This window comes from Salvelinus alpinus, chromosome 28, assembly GCF_045679555.1.
Source record: "Salvelinus alpinus chromosome 28, SLU_Salpinus.1, whole genome shotgun sequence".
In the NCBI taxonomy this organism is placed as follows: Eukaryota; Metazoa; Chordata; class Actinopteri; order Salmoniformes; family Salmonidae; genus Salvelinus; species Salvelinus alpinus.
Window position 1 is genome coordinate 25,073,554 of NC_092113.1, and position 22,611 is coordinate 25,096,164.

A 22,611-nucleotide genomic window follows, 5' to 3' on the forward strand; every position below is an offset into this window, starting at 1 on the left:
ATCATCCACTGTCCAAGTGGCTGGGTAGATAAAAGCAAAATGGCTATGTTCCTTTTGGAACACCAGTCGCTTCCTCTCACTGGAGGTTGGTTGGTTGGATAGATTTGCATTCTACTAACATTGTTTAAGCACTAGTCATTTTCCTAATGCATGATTGACATCCTCAGTGGAGGAAGATTAATGATAGGGGAAGGTGTTTTTACCCACAGGTCGCAAAGGTCATTGCTGCTTGCTTCTGGCTCTGCACTTTAACTTGAACCTTTTACAGTCCCTTTCCCTGGAGAGGCGACTGTCTGGAACCCTTATTAACCTCTTTCTGTATCGCTTTCAACCTTTCGGTCTATCAGAAACCCTAGCTGTCCTCCCCCTGACTCCCTCACCTTGACAATCTGATACCCTTGTAACCCCTACCCACCAAATCTTCCTTCATTCGCCACTACCAATTCCACTTGATATTTTACTCCCTATCCTCTTACGAAACAAGTTGATGCCTTTGTAAAGAAGCTTAAGGTCCCCTCCCCTCTAAACTCACGTAAAGATCCTCCTGGGTCGTTCCATGTCATTTCAGCAAGCCATGACACCTACCATCTGAGATTGTTCTGAAATCATTTCTGTAGTTAGACGCAGATAAGATAAACATTCCTGCAACATTTATTTGGTTGAAAGACTATTTGAACCTTGAAATTAAGCTAGTTGATTTGCACCCAAATTGACCATTTTAGTTTTATAGGATTCAATGCAAAGAAATTGTCAAACGCCACCCACGGATCCCCCACACACCACGCCAATCCCATCCTAACAACGAGTATATAGTATCAATTCTCTGTCTGACGAGTAGTATGGCGCTGCTGCTTGCAGTATTGTTTCTTCATCTTACGTAATGTATTCTCAGTAAATTACATCACCAAATCCATCTGTACAGAAAAAAATTAAGAAATTGAAGTTGTTAGGTTTATGTCCCATCCTACATCCTGATATTACCAGTTTCTGACCACTGGAACCTGGTAATTAAAAAAAAAAATCACATGGGGATAGTTCACCCAAATGACAAAATGGCATATTGGTTTCCTTACCCTGTAAGCCAGGTGTTCCCAAACTTTTTTTTTGTCCCTCAACCCCATGTTTATATAAATAAAATCGAGACCCTACCATGTAAAAACAAAAAAACAGACCAAGTTCACTAAGAATACGTTACATAGGATGAAAAAATAATACTCAGAGCCGCAGATCCATACTACTTGTCAGACACAGAGAACTGATACTATATACTCATTGTTGAGGTGTGGTGGGTCCAAATCAGATGTTAGGTACTATATTTATATGAATCCTATAAATTGAGATTGCACCCAAATTGGCCATTAATTATTTTAATTACTCAGTCCAAATTATATTTCAACAAAATAATGTTGGGGGAATGCTAATGTTTCTAACAAACAATTCAGAACAATCTTGAGGTGGTGGGTGTCAATCCTCTTTCTTGAGCTTTTTGAGTTGGCCACATAATTGTTCTGACTATCCTCCCCACCCTGAAAATTTTATTTTTGTTGTGGCCACTGACTACTTCCTCCCAGCCCTGTCATGTAATACCGGTCTCTCTGTCCTTCCCGTCCACACCCTTGGATGTGTAACTTGAGCTTAGTTTTTAAAGGGCTGACTGAGTTCCAGAAAACGAGTTAACCCACATGGCGTACACACCTACAAAGCCTGTCAGTCACTTCCACTGCTCTAGGGCCTGAGTGAGTTGAGCAGTCTTTGTTTAACATTCTTTTTTTATTTCAAGAAGAATGTAGGCCTACTTTATTTTTAATTTTTTTCTGGAGTTTGTCCCGTCCATTTAATTTCTCTTGAATATGTTGAGGCTGGAGAAAGACTTAAACTCTTGAGCTGTTCTGGTTCAAAGCCCTACAGTCACATAATCTGTGCATTCTGTGAAGACTGGACACATAAGGGCAGCTGGCTGATCCATTTTGTTGCATAATCTCTTTAGCCACACGGCAGGTAACTGTAATTGAATGGCGTGTCTGTCTGGATGAGGGTTAATGCTGGGGTTAAACCCTGAATGCTGGTTAGTCTCAGACTAACATTCATCCACAGTGATAGTGGAATTTAATATATCTGGGTTTAGTGGTCAGAAAGAGTGGTTACCTTTTGACTTGCGGTGTTGTCGAACACGTTTGCATGTTGTTGACCTCTAAATGACCAAATTGACCAAAAAGAAAGGCCCTTCCCTGTTTTACAGAACAAGACAAAGGGGGGACATTCTCAATTTCACTGGTTCTGTGAACTCCGGTTGCTTGCGTGAACCCAAGATGGAACATGGCATTGTAAGAGCAGGGTGTAGTAGTGTAGCTACTAAGGCCAACAGTTCCCTGTTAGCTATTTTGTCTCATCAGAGGAACCCACACAGAGGCTTAAGTCTACTGGAACAATTTAGAACAGTGAGATGGAGTGGAAAGGAAGAGGAGGATAGAGACAGACAGTGAGAGGGAGAGCGACAGAGTGGTCATTCACTGTTAACATAGGCTCTGCTCTGCCAGTCCATGCTGAGAATCTTGTTTACACAGACATGGTCTAGTCTTGTTTATAGGTTAAGCAGTGGGATTATGTGTGTTTAATTGTAATTGACATCTCATGGCTTAGTGGCTTTCCCTGCAAGAGATGACCGCTGCCACAAACCATCCTCCTAGTGATATCACTTCTTGTTTACATGGGAGTTTCACTAAATCTTGAGCAAATCTGCTCAGAACATACATGCATACATACAGTTGAAGTCGGAAGTTTACATACACTTAGGTTGGAGTCATTGAAACTCGTTTTTCAACCACTCCACAAATTTCTTGTTAATGAACTATAGTTTTGGCAAGTCGGTTAGGACATCTACTTTGTGCATGACACAAGTAATTTTTCCAACAATTCTTTACAGACAGATTATTTTACTTGTATCACAATTCCATTGGGTCAGAAGTTTACATACACTAAGTTGACTGTGCCTTTAAACAGCTTGGAAAATTCCATAAATTTGTCATGGCTTTAGAAGCTTCTGATAGGCTAATTGACATAATTTGAGTCAATTGGAGGTGTACATGTGGATGTATTTCAAGGCCTACCTTCAAACTCAGTGCCTCTTTGCTTGACATCATGGGAAAATCAAAAGAAATCAGTCAAGACCTCAGAAAAGAATTGTAGAACACCACAAGTCTGGCTCATCCTTGGGAGCAATTTCCAAACGCCTGAAGGTACCACGTTCATCTGTACAAACAATAGTATGCAAGTATAAACACCATGGGACCATGCAGCCGTCATACCACACAGGAATGAGATGCATTCTGTCTCCTAGAGATGAACGTACTTTGGTGCGAAAAGTGCAAATCAATCCCAGAACAACAGCAAAGGACCTTGTGAAGATGCTGGAGGATACCGGTACAAAAGTATCTATATCCACAGTAAAACGAGTCCTATATTGACATAACCTGAAAAGCCGCCCAGCAAGGAAGAAGCCACTGCTCCAAAACCGCCATAAAAAGCCAGAATATGGTTTGCAACTGCACATGGGGACAGAGATCGTACTTTTTGGAGAAATGTCCTCTGCTCTGATGAAACAAAAATAGAACTGTTTGGCCATAATGGACATTAATCTTCTGCACATCTATATGTGTCAGTATATATATATATATATATACTGCTCAAAAAAATAAAGGGAACACTTAAACAACACAATGTAACTCCAAGTCAATCACACTTCTGTGAAATCAAACTGTCCACTTAGGAAGCAACACTGATTGACAATAAATTTCACATGCTGTTGTGCAAATGGAATAGACAAAAGGCGGAAATTATAGGCAATTAGCAAGACACCCCCAATAAAGGAGTGGTTCTGCAGGTGGTGACCACAGACCACTTCTCAGTTCCTATGCTTCCTGGCTGATGTTTTGGTCACTTTTGAATGCTGGCGGTGCTTTCACTCTAGTGGTAGCATGAGACTGAGTCTACAACCCACACAAGTGGCTCAGGTAGTGCAGCTCATCCAGGATGGCACATCAATGCGAGCTGTGGCAAGAAGGTTTGCTGTGTCTGTCAGCGTAGTGTCCAGAGCATGGAGGCGCTACCAGGAGACAGGCCAGTACATCAGGAGACGTGGAGGAGGCCGTAGGAGGGCAACAACCCAGCAGCAGGACCGCTACCTCCGCCTTTGTGCAAGGAGGAGCAGGTGGAGCACTGCCAGAGCCCTGCAAAATGACCTCCAGCAGGCCACAAATGTGCATGTGTCTGCTCAAACGGTCAGAAACAGACTCCATGAGGGTGGTATGAGGGCCCGACGTTCACAGGTGGGGGTTGTGCTTACAGCCCAACACCGTGCAGGACGTTTGGCATTTGCCAGAGAACACCAAGATTGGCAAATTCGCCACTGGCGCCCTGTGCTCTTCACAGATGAAAGCAGGTTCACACTGAGCACATGAGCACATGTGACAGACGTGACAGAGTCTGGAGACGCCGTGGAGAACGTTCTGCTGCCAACATCCTCCAGCATGACCGGTTTGGCGGTGGGTCAGTCATGGTGTGGGGTGGCATTTCTTTGGGGGGCCGAACAGCCCTCCATGTGCTCGCCAGAGGTAGCCTGACTGCCATTAGGTACCGAGATGAGATCCTCAGACCCCTTGTGAGACCATATGCTGGTGCGGTTGGCCCTTGGTTCCTCCTAATGCAAGACAATGCTAGACCTCATGTGGCTGGAGTGTGTCAGCAGTTCCTGCAAGAGGAAGGCATTGATGCTATGGACTGGCCTGCCCGTTCGCCTGACCTGAATCCAATTGAGCACATCTGGGACATCATGTCTCGCTCCATCCACCAACGCCACGTTGCACCACAGACTGTCCAGGAGTTGGCGGATGCTTTAGTCCAGGTCTGGGAGGAGATCCCTCAGGAGACCATCCGCCACCTCATCAGGAGCATGCCCAGGCGTTGTAGGGAGGTCATACAGGCACGTGGAGGCCGCACACACTACTGAGCCTCATTTTGACTTGTTTCAAGGACATTACATCAAAGTTGGATCAGCCTATAGTGTGGTTTTCTACTTTAATTTTGAGTGTGACTCCAAATCCAGACCTCCATGGGTTGATACATTTGATTGCCATTGATCATTTTTGTGTGATTTTGTTGTCAGCACATTCAACTATGTAAAGAAAAAAGTATTTAATAAGAATTTTTCATTCATTCAGATCTAGGATGAGTTATTTTAGTGTTCCCTTTATTTTTTTGAGCAGTGTATATATATATATATATATATATATATATACAGTGGGGAGAACAAGTATTTGATACACTGCCGATTTTGCAGGTTTTCCTACTTACAAAGCATGTAGAGGTCTGTAATTTTTTATCATAGGTACACTTCAACTATGAGAGACGGAATCTAAAACAAAAATCCAGAAAATCACATTGTATGATTTTTAAGTAATTAATTTGCATTTTATTGCATGACATAAGTATTTGATACATCAGAAAAGCAGAACTTAATATTTGGTACAAAAACCTTTGTTTGCAATTACAGAGATCATACGTTTCCTGTAGTTCTTGACTAGGTTTGCACACACTGCAGCAGGGATTTTGGCCCACTCCTCCCTACAGATCTTCTCCAGATCCTTCAGGTTTCGGGGCTGTCGCTGGGCAATACGGACTTTCAGCTCCCTCCAAAGATTTTCTATTGGGTTCAGGTCTGGAGACTGGCTAGGCCACTCCAGGACCTTGAGATGCTTCTTACGGAGCCACTCCTTAGTTGCCATGGCTGTGTGCTTCGTGTCGTTGTCATGCTGGAAGACCCAGCCACGACCCATCTTCAATGCTCTTACTGAGGGAAGGAGGTTGTTGGCCAAGATCTCGCGATACATGGCCCCATCCATCCTCCCCTCAATACGGTGCAGTCGTCCTGTCCCCTTTGCAGAAAAGCATCCCCAAAGAATGATGTTTCCACCTCCATGCTTCACGGTTGGGATGGTGTTCTTGGGGTTGTACTCATACTTCTTCTTCCTCCAAACACGGCGAGTGGAGTTAGACCAAAAAGCTCTATTTTTGTCTCATCAGACCACATGACCTTCTCCCATTCCTCCTCTGGATCATCCAGATGGTCATTGGCAAACTTCAGACAGGCCTGGACATGCACTGGCTTAAGCAGGGGGACCTTGCGTGCGCTGCAGGATTTTAATCCATGACGGCGTAGTGTGTTACTAATGGTTTTCTTTGAGACTGTGGTCCCAGCTCTCTTCAGGTCATTGACCAGGTCCTGCCGTGTAGTTCTGGGCTGATCCCTCACCTTCCTCATGATCATTGATGCCCCACGAGGTGAAATCTTGCATGGAGCCCCAGACCGAGGGTGATTGACCGTCATCTTGAACTTCTTCCATTTTCTAATAATTGCGCCAACAGATGTTTCCTTCTCACCAAGCTGCTTGCCTATTGTCCTGTAGCCCATCCCAGCCTTGTGCAGGTCTACAATTTTATCCCTGATGTCCTTACACAGCTCTCTGGTCTTGGCCATTGTGGATAGGTTGGAATCTGTTTGATTGAGTGTGTGGACAGGTGTCTTTTATACAGGTAACGAGTTCAAACAGGTGCAGTTAATACAGGTAATGAGTGGAGAACAGGAGGGCTTCTTAAAGAAAAACTAACAGGTCTGTGAGAGCCGGAATTCTTACTGGTTGGTAGGTGATCAAATACTTATGTCATGCAATAAAATGCAAATTAATTATTTAAAAATCATACAATGTGATTTTCTGGATTTTTGTTTTAGATTCCGCCTCTCACAGTTGAAGTGTACCTATGATAAAAATTACAGACCTCTACATGCTTTGTAAGTAGGAAAACCTGCAAAATCGGCAGTGTATCAAATACTTGTTCTCCCCACTGTATATATATATATAGAGAGGTATGTGTCTTTTCCAAATCATGTCCAATCAATTGTATTTACCATAGTTGGACTCCAAGTTGTAGAAACATCTCAAGGATGATCAGTGGAAACTGGATGCCCTGGAGTTCAGTCTCAAGTCTCATATGAAAGGGTCTGAACACTTACAAAAATAAGGTATTTCTGAACAAATATATATTTTTGCTTTTTCATTGTGGGGTGTTGTGTGTAGATTTGTTAAATGCTTTATTTAATACAGTTTAGAATAAGGCTGTAACTTAACAAAATGTGGAAAAAGGAAAGGGGTCTGAATACTTTCCAAATGCACTGTAAAACACATGCATACACATGTTGGAAAAGCACTGGAAAAACTGAAATGCTCTGACTATGTTTAATGTGTATTCAGTCTGAGTGTGTTCTCTGAACTGAGGAAAAGGAGAATGTGACTGGGTGGAGCCTTTTGTCTATCAAGCATGTGGTGTATATTTAGTTTATTCACCATGTCAGCCCCAGAGTGAGTTTTTGTTAAATCCACACTGCAGGCAGAGATGTTTAGACCCTCTCAGGCTGCTGTAAACAACTTAGACAAAACAACCCACCCACTGGTCTCTTAACTAGCTATTAAAACAAGATCAGAGGACGGGAACAATACAGTGGTCATTGTTCTACCTGAAGTTTCAAGTGTTTTGCTCCACTTAAACCTTTAACAACCAGCCTCCTCATTGGCCAGTTAATATCCTGTTACTAACCATGAAGTGCTCCTCTCTCTACACATCAGGCATCACTTTGTCTCTGTGACCTACTCTCTTAATATCTCTTTCTCTGTCCCTCTATTTGACTTTCTGGTGGCTTAAGAACTGGGGGGAGTGGTTAATGGTAGTGATGCACCGATATTACATTTTTGGCCGATACCGATAACGGATATTTAACATTTCTTGCAGCCTTTTAAGCATTCAAGTACAGTTAAATAGTTAAAACACAGGTGTCTAAGGCACTGCATTTCAGTGCAAGAGGCGTCACTACAGTCCCTGGTTCGAATCCAGGCTGTATCACATCCGACCGTGATTGGGAGTCCCATAGGACGGCGCACAATTGGCCCAGCGTCATCCTGGTTTGGTCGGGGTGGCCGTCATTGTAAATAGGATTTTTTTATTAACTGACTTGCCTAGTTAAATAAAGGTTACACACTGACCAAAAAGTTATTTTGTTGGTATTTACGCATGTCCCCATTACCAGTAAAACATAATCAAAACCTATTTCTTTCACTCACTTGTTTCGTTGTTTATTTGTTCAGTCATTTCATTCTCAACCAGGATTTCTATGGAACGCCGTTTGGGTCTTTGCGTGTCAAATAACACTTTGACCAATCAGGACCTGAAAATGACTGCACGTCACACAATTTAACAAGTTCATAAATTTTTTTTACATAGTGTAATCAATGTGTAATAACTATCACTCGTATTTCATATGTCACAACAATTCATCAATACCTATGCTATGATGCTGGGAAAGTGGTCTCGCGCAGCTGCAGTGCTGGTCATTTAAAAAAAAAAAAAGCTAGCTCATGGATGCAAACAATGTTCTTCCCCAAAAACATAGCAAAACAACATCTGTTTCAGTAGCTATATAGTTAGCTTGCTAACCGTGTTTGGGAGTCCCAACCGTGGGACTCCCAATCTTATTTGATTAATGGTGGTCGGACCCATCTATGTGAAGCTAGCCACAATAGTGGACTTTGCGGTTAGCCTTCAAAATAAAAGTATGGCATAATTATACTATTTGTATTCGTTTGTCACTGCCAATGACATTCTTTTATTTTGATGGTAGACCGCAAATTCCACTTGTGCCTAATCCTTATTGTGGCTAGCGTGACAACACAACCCGGTCAGGTCGAGCCTCACTAGCCAGATGAAGCTAGATGGCTGCTTATAACGTTAGCTTTGGGCAACAGGGTTAAGTAGCTGGCTAGCTATTTATTTTCATGAACTGAAGTTCAATTTCAATAGGCGAACAACAAGTGGCAACCTAGCTAATACTTACTCACAAGGATTCCTAAATCGTTGCTAAGAATAGTGAAAATGACTGCAGTTTCTACTGGTCATTGTTTTCAGGCTGGTTGTATTGGTGCTAGCTAGGTACCAAACTAAAGCTAGCTACACCAGAAGTTACGGTCGAATAAATTATGCTTTATTACCAACGCGGCATTGTAAACACATCGGGCATGGCCGGTGTTTGCTTGTTTGCAGACTTTTTTGTACAGCTTTGACAGTGCTGCTGTATCTTTTTTGACACTCAAAAGACCCAAACGGCGTTCCATAATATGACAGTTTATCGTGAAGCTAATAGCAGTGATGCTATTACTGTGTAACTCCGGTAGGGCACCGTCAGAAAAATAGTGCACTTGGTTGTGTTAACCGGTGCTCGACCATTCGGCGAAAGCCAAACATCACCCACGAAAGAGAACGGTTGATTGTCAAGGGCAATGAATTCCATTATCTTGGCTTTAATGGATTTCGCCTTTGAGTTCTCTCTCTGAAATTTCCTTACTCTTTCAAATGACTGCTCGTCTTGACTGCTCGATCCACACAGCAGACATTGTGGGCTAGGTTAGGAATGCTGTGTTGCATGTAAGCGTAACATTTTACATGGCTTCATTGCGTCATGTACCTTCATTATATAGGTATGCACGTCAGCTTGGACATTGGTTTTGCACATCGGGTGTTAAATTCGACATTGGCCGATACCGATGTTGGCATTTTTAGCTAATATCGTCCGATTCCGATATGTTCACCAATATATCGTGCATCCCTAGTTAATGTTGTAGTAAGCTGATCTGCGTTATTGCCATGTTCGGCAGGTGGCCAGGCCTGTGTTATCTCGGTCACTGATGGGGGAGCTGTGGCTGTGTAACAGTCGGACCATAATGCAGCAGGGTGATTGATTTGGGGGTCAGAGGTCAGGAGTCTTTAGATGCTGCTGTGGAATGTCTTGGGGCCCCTGCCGGCACCCGCAGGGGCCAGGGCAAGGGAGTAGGTACTAAAGATATTTTCTGCACCAACTGCTCTGTCCCCTGCAGGAAAGAGTCTGATGGTCTGTTTAGAGATCTTTTTAATGCTTCTCCCACATAAAGACAAATATACCACAGAGTTCAAACATTACACTTTTTATGTGACAAAAAATAAATAAATTGAAATTCATTGAATTAATTGACAATCTACACTAAATTCTCCCTTGTGTAATGCATAGGAGGCTGGTGGGAAGTGCAAAAGGAGGATGGGCTCATTGGAATGAATGGAACAGTCAAGTATGTGTTTTCCTGATGTTTGACGTGTTTAATACTGTTCCATCAATTCCATTCCAGTCTTTTACAATGAGCCCGTCCTATAGCTCCTCACATCAGCCTCTGTCGCAATATAGTCTGTGGCTGTAGAGAGGAGTGACAGTAGAGGCACTGAAAGAGAGACCTTGGTGGGGCCCAGGCCTGGCCCAGCACCTGGTTAATAACCACGTCTGGTTTGGTGCACTGTTACACTGCAGCTGCTGACAATTCCAGGCTGGGTGTTCCTCTGAGACTCACTGAGCTGCCCTCCAGCTCCAGCCACTTTGGTCATCAAACTAAAATAATAGATCTACCTGTCGCAAACATGCAGAGATGGCTTGTGTTGTGTGAATAGCTGCCTGTTTAGATGTAGGCTGTTTAATGACCTATATACCTTTCCATTGGCCTCTAGTGTGATTGGGACATCATGCAATGGGTAACTTTTGTTTTGCTCTGAGGGGACACCGAGTGCTGTGCCAAAAACATCAACTGCCCACTACATTGTGTCCATACAGGTCCATTCAGCACCAGTCAGATGTTTTGTCACTGTACCACACTGCCAGTTGCTGTTTTCAGTTCTCTCTATTGATTGTCATAAAAGACAAGCGGTCATTTCTTTCCCAAGATATGGCCACATTTTATGACATTGAAATATGAGTTTCAAATGTGTTGCTAAGGTGCATTTATGTCTATAATAAAGCCCCTTTTGTAAAAAGAAATAAACTAGTTCTGATTGGCTGGGCCTGGCTCCCTAGTAGGCCCACCCATGGCTGCACCCCTGCCCAGTCATGTGAAATCCATAGATTAGGGCCTAATTCGTTAATTTCAATTGACTGATTTCCTTATGAACTGTAACTAACTAAACATTTTGAAATTGTTGCATGTTGCGTTTTTTATATTTTTGTTCAGTATAGATTGCTAAAATTCCACTTGACTAACGGTCATGTCTTCTCCTTCAGTGTGCCATGTTTTTGCTGTCCTGGAGGATGGAGCATTGGCACAAAACCTACAGGAACAGGAAAGTAAGTCCAACATCCCACACACCCCTCACAGTAGTCTGTCAGAGTTACTGTAGTAGGTGATCCATGGCTGTGTTTGTGTAACCCTGTGTTCCCCTCTGTCCCAGTTGAGCAGTACTACACCACCAACATTCAGAAGAACCAGCTGGTGCAGAATGACATCCGCATCGCCAAGAGGCTGCAGGATGAGGAGGAGGAACAGAGAGCTCAGCACAGAGCCCTGAGCCAGGCGTCTAGACAACTGTAAGGACACTGTTCATTTAAATAAACACTTTGCTCGCACGCAGGCACACACACATTTTTCACCTCACTCTCCATGTACCCTCTGTTTATTTTACTGTACACTCTGTCACTATTTTTTTTAAACTATCTAGACTGTCTCCATAAACAATTCCTACATAATCTAAACGATCGGTTTACTTGTGGACCCCTGGCAATATTGTACTTACTGTATATGACACACAGGGTGGTTTGGTCTCTGACAGTAATCCATGCCCCTCTCCCCTGTCCCTTCTGTGTACCCAGTGAGGAACAGGATTCGAAGTATGCCCGGATGATCCAGGAGGAGATCCAGAGATGTGCTGATGAGGAGGCTCAGAGGAGGGAGCAGGAGGATGAGGTGAGCTGCAGATGTCTTCTAATTTGATTTGAGGAGAAACTTGAGGTTCCAAGTGGTTCTTTACAATACTGATAGTGTACTCACTAATCAAGTGGATTTCCACTAGCTTCCTGTAGATAATGGAATGTCATAATTTGAGTTTCCCCAGGGACCAAATGGCTCGAAATACAGTATAATGTGGCTCTGTAATGAATGAGGTCACATTGGAGCTGAATGCTGCACTCTCTGGGCCAGGGTTTACCCACTCAGATGTATCTACTCAACCTGAACACTGGGAGACGTCAATCTGAGCAGGCTCAAAGGCCACCACAGAGACAACCTGTGATCTATTATTAATCTGAACGACAAGTTAAGCAGTTTCCCTGATAATTTACTCTAGGTTATGCTCCATCCCTCCTGCTCTGTCTCGCTGAAGGTTAGTGTGAGGAGAAACATGCTAGGTAGATGCAGAGGCTTGATCTGTACCACTTTGTACAATATCATGTCTAAAATGAGTGCATGTAAGTTTCCACTTTCATGTATCATCTAGTTGGTCAACTGTAGAAAAGTAGCAGGAATTTTCAATCTACTGTGTTAGAAAGGAGCTATTTGACAAAGTGATCAGGGAGTTTCATGAAAAGGAGCTTCCTTTTATAGATGTAGCTTCTCTCCAGTAAGTTGTAGATAAACTGACCTCTAACCCAGACATAAGGAGAACATCCCATCCATTACCTCTCTGCTTCTGCCATAGTAGTAAGGCCAGACCAGTCCCTACTATGCACACAGGAGCCAGGCCTAACAATATACACAAGCTGTGGTTGACACAGAGAAGGATTTGTGCATGTTTGAGCAAACATTCAGTGCACCAGTATAGGACTGTTTAAAGCTAGACTCTTTAGTTGCTACATCAATATTTGGACTTCTAAATTAATTATATATACCTGATTCTTGAAGAATAGGATTTATCCAGTGCTTTCAGGAAGTAGTCATACCCCTTGACTTATTCCACAAGTTGGTGTTACAGCCTGAATTCAAAATGGATTAAATTGTTTTTTTTCTCACCAATCTACATACAATAACCCATAATGACATACAATAACCCATAATGACATACAATAACCCATAATGACAAAGTGAAAACATGTTTGAAGCTGTATTGACAATGAAATACGCCAATACTAATTTACATATGTAAGTATTCAAACCCCTGAGTCATTAATTTGTATAAGCACATTTGGCGGCGACTATAGCTTGGAGTCGTCTTGGGTATGTCTATCAGCTTTGCAAATCTGTTGTATGGATTTTTCTTCCTTGCAGATTTTCTCAAGCTCTGCTGTTCACCGCCACTCCCCATCCCCGTCAACAATTTAACAATCTTCCAATGCACTTTGCATTCAGGCCAAATAGTTTAATTTGTCACATCAGACCACATAATCTTTTGCCTAATGCTCCGAGTCTTTCACGTGCCTTTTTGCAAACCGCAGGCATGCTGTCATGTGCCTTGTTTTTAGGAGTGACTTCCGTTTGGCCGCACTCCCATAAAGCCCAGATTGGTGCAGAGTCTGGGTAGTTCCATATATTTTTTTCTATTTCTCAGTGATGTAGACCACAGTGCTCTTGGAAACTTTCAACACTCTAGAAATGGATTTATACCCTTCCTCAGATATCCAGTGCATTTGGAAAGTATTCAGACCCATTATCTTTTTCCACATTTTGTTACTTTACAGCTTTATTCAAAAATTGATTAAAATTTTGTTTTCCCCTCGTCAATCTACAAACAATAACACATAATGACAAAGCAAAAACAGGTTTTAGAAATTTTTGCAAATGTATTTAAAAGAACAAACAACGGAAATGTTACATTTACATAAGTATTCAGACGCTTTACTCAGTACTTTGTTGAAGCACCTTTGGTAGTGATTACAGCCTTGAGTCTTCTTGGGTATGACACTACAAGCTGGGCACACCTGTATTTGGGGAGTTTCTCCCATTGTTCTCTGCAGATCCCCTCAAGCTCTGTCAGGTTGCACAGCTATTTTCAGGTCTCCAGAGATGTTCGATCGGTTTCAAGTCCGGGCTCTGACTGGGCCATTCAAGGACGTTGATACTTGTCCCGAAGCCACTCCTGTGTTTTCTTAGCTGTGTGTTTATGGTTGTTGTCCTGTTGGAAGATTAACTTTCGCCCCAGTCTGAGGTCCAGAGTGCTCTGTAGCAGGTTTTCATCAAGGATTTCCCTGTACTTTGCTCCGTTCATCTTTCCCTTGATCCTGACTAGTCTCCCAGTCCCTGCCACTGAAAATCATCCCCAAAGCATGATGCTGCCACCACCATGCTTCACTGTAGGGATGGTGCCAGGTTTCCTCCAGATGTGATGCTTGGCATTCAGGCCAAAGAGTTCATTCTTGGTTTCATCAGACCGAGAATCTTGTTTCTCATGGTCTGAGTCTTTAGGTGCCTTTCGGCTTGCCCCACCAGCACAGAAGGCACTGAGCTAGGCTGAAACACATTTTGGAGCTGCCTCACTCAAGAAACAAACAAGGTCTATTTGGTTATGTGGCTTTTTTAACTCAATTTATTATATATATTTATATATATGCATGCATGTAGTTGAAGTAGGAAGTTTGCATACACCTTAGTCAAATACATTTAAACTCAGTGTTTCACAATTCCTAACATTTAATCCTAGTAAGAATTCCCTATCTTAGGTCAGTCAGGATCACCACTTTATTTTAAGAATGTGAAATGTCAGAATAATAGTAGAGAATGAGTTATTGCAGCTTTTATTTCTTTCATAACATTCCCAGTGGGTCAGAAGTTTACATACACTCAATTAGTATTTGGTAGCATTGCCTTTAAATTGCTTAATTTGGGTCAAACGTTTTGGGTAGCCTTCCACAAGCTTCCCACAATAAGTTGGGTGAATTTTGTCCCATTCCTCCTGACAGAGCTGTTGTAACTGAGTCGGGTTTGTGGACCTCCTCCTTGCTCACACATGATTTTTCAGGTCTGCCCACACATTTTCTATGGGATTGAGGTCAGGGCTTTGTGATGGCCAATACCTTGACTTTGTTGTTCTTAAGCCATTTTGCCACAACTTTGGAAGTATGCTTGGGGTCATTGTCCATTTGAAAGACCTATTTGCAACCAAGATTTATCTTCCAGAGTGTCTTGATGTTGCTTCAATATATCCACGTAATTTTCCTACCTCATAATGCCATTGTGAAGTGCACCAGTCCCTCCTGCAGCAAAGCACCCCCCACAGCATGATGCTGCCACCCCCGTGCTTCACGGTTGGGATGGTGTTCTTCGGCTTGCAAGCGTCCCATTTTTCCTCCAAACGAAATGATGGTCATTATGGCCAAACAGTTCTATTTTTGGTTCATCAGACCAGAGGACATTTCTCCAAAAAGTACGATTTTTTGTTCCCATGTGCAGTTGCAAACCGTAGTCTGGCTTTTTTTATGGCAGATTTGGAGCAGTGGCTTCTTCCTTGCTGAGCGACCCTTCAGGTTATGTCGATATAGGACTCGTTTTACTGTGGATATAGATACTTTTCTACCCGTTTCCTCCAGCATCTTCACAAGGTCAAGGTTGCTGCTGTTCTGGGACTGTTTTGCACTTTTCCCACTGAAGTACGTTCATCTCTAGGAGACAGAACGCGTCTCCTTCCTTAGCGGTGTGACGGCTGCATGGTCCCATGGTGTTTATACTTTTTTGAGGTATTGGCTGATTTCTTTTGATTTTCCCATGATGTCAAGCAAAGAGGCACTGAGTTTGAAGGTAGGCCTTGAAATGCATCCACAGGTACACCTCCAATTGACTCAAATGATGCCAATTAGCCTATCGGAAGCTTCTAACGCCATGACATCATTTTTTTGAATTTTCCAAGCTGTTTAAAGGCACAGTCAACTTAGTGTATGTAAACTTCTGACTTGCTGGAATTGTGTTACAGTGAATTATAAGTGAAATAATCTGTCTGTAAAGAATTGTTGGAAAAATTACGTATCATGCACAAAGTAGATGTTCTAACCGACTTGCCAAAACCATAGTTTGTTAACAAGAAATTTGTGGAGTGGTTTAAAAACGAGTTTTAATGATTCCAACTTAAGTGTATGTAAACATTCGACTTCAACTGTATATTACATTGTTTGCAAACTGATATGTGACTTGTATTAATGCCAAAATAACATGCAAACATGCAAGCTCCCCAAAATGGTGTGTGTATATATATATATATATATATATATAATCTCTTTTATAGTTATAAAACTTTTTGCTAAAAATGTGGGGCTCAATGCGCTGCCACACCTGCCGTGAATGACGGGTCACCCCTGCTTGACGTTGCTTTACAGTGGCTTGCAAAAGTATTCCACCCCCCTTGTCATTTTTCCTATTTTGTTGCCTTACCACCTGGAATTAAAATAGATTTTTTATCATTTGATTTACACAACATGCCTCCCACTTAGAAGATGCTAAATATTTTAAGTGAAATAAGATAAAAAAAACAGAACTTTAGCGTGCATAACTTTTCACCCCCCAAAAGTCAATACTTTGTAGAGCCACATTTTGCAGCAATTATAGCTGCACGTTTTCCCTCAAGAATGTCCCTGTATTTAGCGCCATCCTTCAATTCTGGCCAGTTTCCCAGTGCCTGCCGATGGAAAAACATAATGTTCTCGGGGTGATGAGAGGGGTTGGGTTTGTGCCAGACATAGTATTTTCCTTGATGGCCAAAAAGCTCAATTTTAGTCTCATCTGACCAGAGTACCTCCTTCCACATGTTTGGGGAGTCTTCCACATGCCTTTTGGCGAACACCAAACGTGTTTGCTTATTTTTATCTTTAATGAAAGGCTTTTTTCTGGCCACTCTTCCGTAAAGCCCAGCTCTGTGGAGTGTACGGCTTAAAGTGGTTCTATGGACAGATACTCCAATCTCCGCTGTGGAGCTTTTCAGCTCCTTCAGGTCCTCCTTTATCTTTGGTCTCTTTGTTTCCTCTGACTAATGCCTTCCTTGCCTGGTCTGTACATTTTGGTGGGCAGCCCTCTCTTGGCAGGTTTGTTGTGGGGCCATATTCGCTAATTTTTTTTATAAGGGATTTAATGGTGCTCCGTGGGATGTTCAAAGTTTCTGATATTTTTTATAACCCAACCCTGCTCTGCACTTCTTCACAACTTTGTCCCTGACCTGTTTGGAGAGCTCCTTGGTCTTCATAGTGCCGCTTGCTTAGTGGTGTTGCAGACTCTGGGGCCTTTCAGAACAGGTGTGTATGTATATATACAGTGGGGAGAACAAGTATTTGATACACTGCCGATTTTGCAGGTTTTCCTACTTACAAAGCATGTAGAGGTCTGTAATTTTTATCATAGGTACACTTCAACTATGAGAGACGGAATCTAAAACAAAAATCCAGAAAATCACATTGTATGATTTTTAAGTAATTAATTTGCATTTTATTGCATGACATAAGTATTTGATCACCTACCAACCAGTAAGAATTCCGGCTCTCACAGACCTGTTAGTTTTTCTTTAAGAAGCCCTCCTGTTCTCCACTCATTACCTGTATTAACTGCACCTGTTTGAACTCGTTACCTGTATAAAAGACACCTGTCCACACACTCAATCAAACAGACTCCAACCTCTCCACAATGGCCAAGACCAGAGAGCTGTGTAAGGACATCAGGGTTAAATTGTAGACCTGCACAAGGCTGGGATGGGCTACAGGACAATAGGCAAGCAGCTTGGGGAGAAGGCAACAACTGTTGGCGCAATTATTAGAAAATGGAAGAAGTTGAAGATGACGGTCAATCACCCTCGGTCTGGGGCTCCATGCAAGATCTCACCTCGTGGGGCATCAATGATCATGAGGAAGGTGAGGGATCAGCCCAGAACTACCCGGCAGGACCTGGTCAATGACCTGAAGAGAGCTGGGACCACAGTCTCAAAGAAAACCATTAGTAACACACTACGCCGTCACAGATTAAAATCCTGCAGCGCACGCAAGGTCCCCCTGCTCAAGCCAGCGCATGTCCAGGCCTGTCTGAAGTTTGCCAATGACCATCTGGATGATCCAGAGGAGGAATGGGAGAAGGTCATGTGGTCTGATGAGACAAAAATAGAGCCTTTTGGTCTAAAATCCACTCGCCGTGTTTGGAGGAAGAAGAAGGATGAGGACAACCAAGAACACCATCCCAACCGTGAAGCATGGAGGTGGAAACATCATTCTTTGGGGATGCTTTTCTGCAAAGGGGACAGGGCGACTTCACCGTATTGAGGGGAGGATGGATGGGGCCATGTATCGCGAGATCTTGGCCAACAACCTCCTTCCCTCAGTAAGAGCATTGAAGATGGGTCGTGGCTGAGTCTTCCAGCATGACAACAACCCGAAACACACAGCCAGGGCAACTAAGGAGTGGCTCCGTAAGAAGCATCTCAAGGTCCTGGAGTGGCCTAGCCAGTCTCCAGACCTGAACCCAATAGAAAATCTTTGGAGGGAGCTGAAAGTCCGTATTGCCCAGCGACAGCCCCGAAACCTGAAGGATCTAGAGAAGGTCTGTATGGAGGAGTGGGCCAAAATCCCTGCTGCAGTGTGTGCAAACCTGGTCAAGAACTACAGGAAACGTATGATCTCTGTAATTGCAAACAAAGGTTTCTGTACCAAATATTAAGGTCTGCTTTTCTGATGTATCAAATACTTATGTCATGCAATAAAATGCAAATTAATTACTTAAAAATCATACAATGTGATTTTCTGGATTTTTGTTTTAGATTCCGTCTCTCACAGTTGAAGTGTACCTATGATAAAAATTACAGACCTCCACATGCTTTGTAAGTAGGAAAACCTGCAAAATCGGCAGTGTATCAAATACTTGTTCTCCCCACTGTATGTATATGTATGTATGTATGTATATGTGTGTGTGTGTGTGTGTGTGTACTGAGAATATGCGACACTTAGATTGCACCCAGGTGGACTTTAACTAATTATGTGACTTCTGAAGGTAATTGGTTGCACCAGATCTTATTTAGGGGCTTCATAGCAAAGAGGGTGAATACATATGCACGCACCACTTTTTTGAAACAAGTAACTTTTTTTCACTTCACCAATTTGGACTATTTTGTGTATGTCCATTATTTGAAATCTAAATAAAAATCCATTTAAATTACAGCTTGTAATGCAACAAAATAGGAAAAACGCCAAGGGGGTGAATACTTTGCAAGGCACTGTAAGTCAAAACTTTAACTTGGCAACTCGGGAACATTCACTGTCTTCTTGGAAGGCAACTCCAGTGTAGATTTGGCCTTGTTTAAGTTATTGTCCAGCTGAAAGGTGTCTGGTGGAAAGCTGACTGAACCATGTTTTCCTCCCAAATTTTGCCTGTGCTTAGCTCAATTCCATTTATTTTTAATGCTGAAAACTCCCTAGTCCTTGCTGATGACAAATATACCCATAACATGATACTGCCACCACCATGCTTAAAAATATATGGATTTGTACTCAGTAATGTTTTGTATTGGATTTGCCCTAAACAAAACACATTCGGGACTAAGAGTGAATTGCTTTGCCACATTTTTTTGCAGTATTACTTTAGTGCCTTGTTGTAAACGAGATGCATGTTTTAGAATACTTTTATTCTGTACAAGCTTCCTTTTTTTCAATCTTGTAAATTAGGTTAGTATTGTGGAGTAAGTAGAATGTTGTTGATCCATCCTCAGTTTTCTCCCATCACAGCCATTTAACTAAAGTCACCATTGGCCTCATGGTGAAATCTCTGAGCGGTTTCCTTCCTCTCCGGCAACAGAGTTAGGAAGGAAGCCTGTATCTTTATAGTGACTAGGTGTATTGATTCACCATCCAAAGTGTAATTAACAACAAAAGGATACTTATTTCAGCATTTAATGTTTTAGTCATTGGTCAATCATACGCAAACAATTGAATTGACCACAGGTGTACTCGAATGAAGTTGTAGTCTGCCAGCATTTATAAAAACATGCTTTCACTTTGTCATTATGGGGTCTTGTGTGTAGATGGGTGAGATCTTTTATTTATTTTAATCCATTTAGTATTCAGGCTGGAACAAAGTGTGGAATACGTCAAGGGGTCTGAATACTTTCTGAAGGCACTGTATATGCGTCATGAGCTTAGTCCAACTATCATACCCCCATCAGAACCCAAAATATAAGCCTTTTTTACTCCTATGTTTGTAAACAATGTAAATGTAAACACTCTATAGCCTCAAAATATGGTTAAAATATAATTTTGATATCATTGATGGTCAGTCCATCCATAGCTCTGTCTGAATGTCAACGTTTTACATTTAGTTTTTAATTTGTAAAAAAATCTGAAAACATAATTGCACTTTGACATTATGGGATGTGTGTAAAACGGTGACACACAATCTCAATTGAATCCATTTTAAATTCAGGCTGTACACAACACAATGTCTACTTTCTGAAGGTAGTATATAATTAGAAGAGTGAGAAAGGGGTCCTGTGGAGAAATGGTCAGCAAATGGCTCCAGAGACCAGACCAGGTATCCAGACTCACAAAGACAGCTTTCTCCTTCCTTTACTCTTCAGATTTCCTTATTGAAGTTAGCTGCCTTAGAATCTCTCATAAAGGATCCTTGTTCAGAGTGAGTGAAGTCAGAGCAGACTGTTGGTGTAGATCATTTAGTAGCTTGGCCCCCGAACAGTAGCGTTGCTGAAAGTGGTGGTCTCACACTCAACAAAAATTGAAATGCAACATGTAAAGTGTTGGTCCCATGTTTCATGAGCTGAAATAAAAGATGCCAGAAATATTCCAAACGCACAAAAAGCGCATTTCTCTAATATTTTGTACACACATTTGTTCACATCCCTGTTAGTGAGCATTTCTCCTTTGTCAAGATAATCCATCCACCTGAGAGGTGTGGAATATCAAGAAGCTGATTAAACAGCATGATCATTACACAGTTGCACCTTGTCCTGGGGACAATAAAAGGCCAATCTAAAATGTGCAGTTTAGTCACAACACAATGCCATAGATGTCTCAAGTTGAGGGAGTGTGTAATTGGTATGCTGACTGCAGGAATGGCACACATACACAATCCATGTCTCAATTCTTAAAAATCCTTTAACTTGTCTTCTCACCTTCATCTACACTGTTTGAAATGGATTGTTGTGTTAAAGCCTGAATTTAAAATTGAATAAATTGAGATTTTGTGTCACTGGCCTACACACAATACCACAATGTTAAAATGAAAAGCTGAAATATAAGAAACTCTTAAATTCATAGACAGCGCTGTGGATGCAAGGACTGATCATTCATGATATCAAAATGATATTTTAACTATGTTTTGAGGATATAGTGTGTTTATTTACATTGTTTTCTGCATGCTTATTTTGGGTTCTGATGTAGAACGACAGTTGGACTAAACTCATGACGCTCAGTGCCTTTCAGAAAGTATTCATACCCCTTTTTTTGTTTGTTACAGCCTGAATTCAAAATAAAAACATTACTACACACAATACCACATAATGACAAAGTGAAAACAAGTTTTTATAAATGTTGGCAAATTTTATTGCAAATGAAAAGCCTAATAAGTGCTCACACCCCTTTGCTATGACACTCCAAATTGAGCTCAGGTTCATCAAATTTACTTTGATCATCCTTGAGTTATTTTGTTAAATCCACTTCAATCAGTGTAGATGAAGGGGCGAAGACGGGCTAAAAAATGATTTGAAAGATTTGAGACATGGCTTGTTTATGTGTGCCATTCAGAGGGTGAATGGGCAAGACAACAGATTTAAGTGCCTTTGAGCGGGGTATGGTATTAGGTGCCAGACGCACCAGTTTGAGTGAAGAACTGCAATGCTGCTGGTTTTTTTATGGTCAACATATTCCCGTGTGTATCAAGAATGGTCCACCACCCAAAGGACATCCAGCCAACTTGACACAACTGTGGGAAGCATTGGAGTCAACATGGGCCAGCATCCCTGTGGAACGCTTTCAACACCTTGTAGAGTCCATGCCCTGACAAATTGAGGCTGTTCTGAGTGCAAAAGTGGCGGGGTGCAACTTAATATTAGGAAGGTGTCCTTAATGTTTTATGTACAGAATGTATAGGTAGGTGCTACCGAATGTATTTTTTGACACAAGCGAATGTGAACAAGAGACATTTTCTCCGGTACTTTTCTCATAGTTGCCAGCCTACTCTTCTCTGGTATAATGCAAGGTTAACTTTTTAAGCAAAATATTAGAATGTAGCCAGCTACATTTCCTATGATAAACATTACAAAATATGAAGACCATGCATAATTTTTGCAAAAAAAACAACGTTGCTTTTTCATTGTAAGCTCATTTACTTGTGTGGCTGCCTGCGAAAGAGAATTGCACTTCTTTTGAAATTTGATGAAAATGAAGCTGTTTTCTGCCGAATGTGTTGCCCTAATGTATTTTCTGTGAAGGAAAACTATAGTCGCACGTTCCTGATCACTATTGAAGCAAAAAAACACTTAACTTTCAATATAAAACCCCTGTCAATACACAGCTGGACTCACCTGCTCCCGTTTTCTCCTGTTGTGCTACTTACAAACACATGACTGGCTCAACTGTTCTGTGGAACTACGGTAAGCTTCATAATGTGAAATAATGTGACAGGTGAAATGAAGAACATCATCTGCTTTATGTCCTAACTTTTTGCACAAGTTGACTGCAGGTATTAACTTAAGTAGCTAAAAATGTGTTGAAAAACTTACGTTTCAATGTTGATGATATTGAAAAACCATCCCGTGGCTATT

At 41.9% G+C, this 22,611-nt stretch overlaps 1 protein-coding gene across 3 annotated transcripts in view; it reads left to right on the plus strand.

The window, feature by feature from the left end:
- Window positions 1–22,611, plus strand: part of LOC139557478 (coiled-coil domain-containing protein 50-like) — a 40,669-nt gene that overhangs the window by 4,805 nt on the left and 13,253 nt on the right. For all 3 annotated transcript variants that reach the window (XM_071372346.1, XM_071372345.1, XM_071372347.1), the window contains exons 3-5: window positions 11,177–11,239; window positions 11,344–11,479; window positions 11,762–11,855. In XM_071372346.1, coding sequence (XP_071228447.1) covers window positions 11,177–11,239; window positions 11,344–11,479; window positions 11,762–11,855 — 293 coding nt within the window. The remainder of the gene's footprint in view (window positions 1–11,176; window positions 11,240–11,343; window positions 11,480–11,761; window positions 11,856–22,611) is intronic.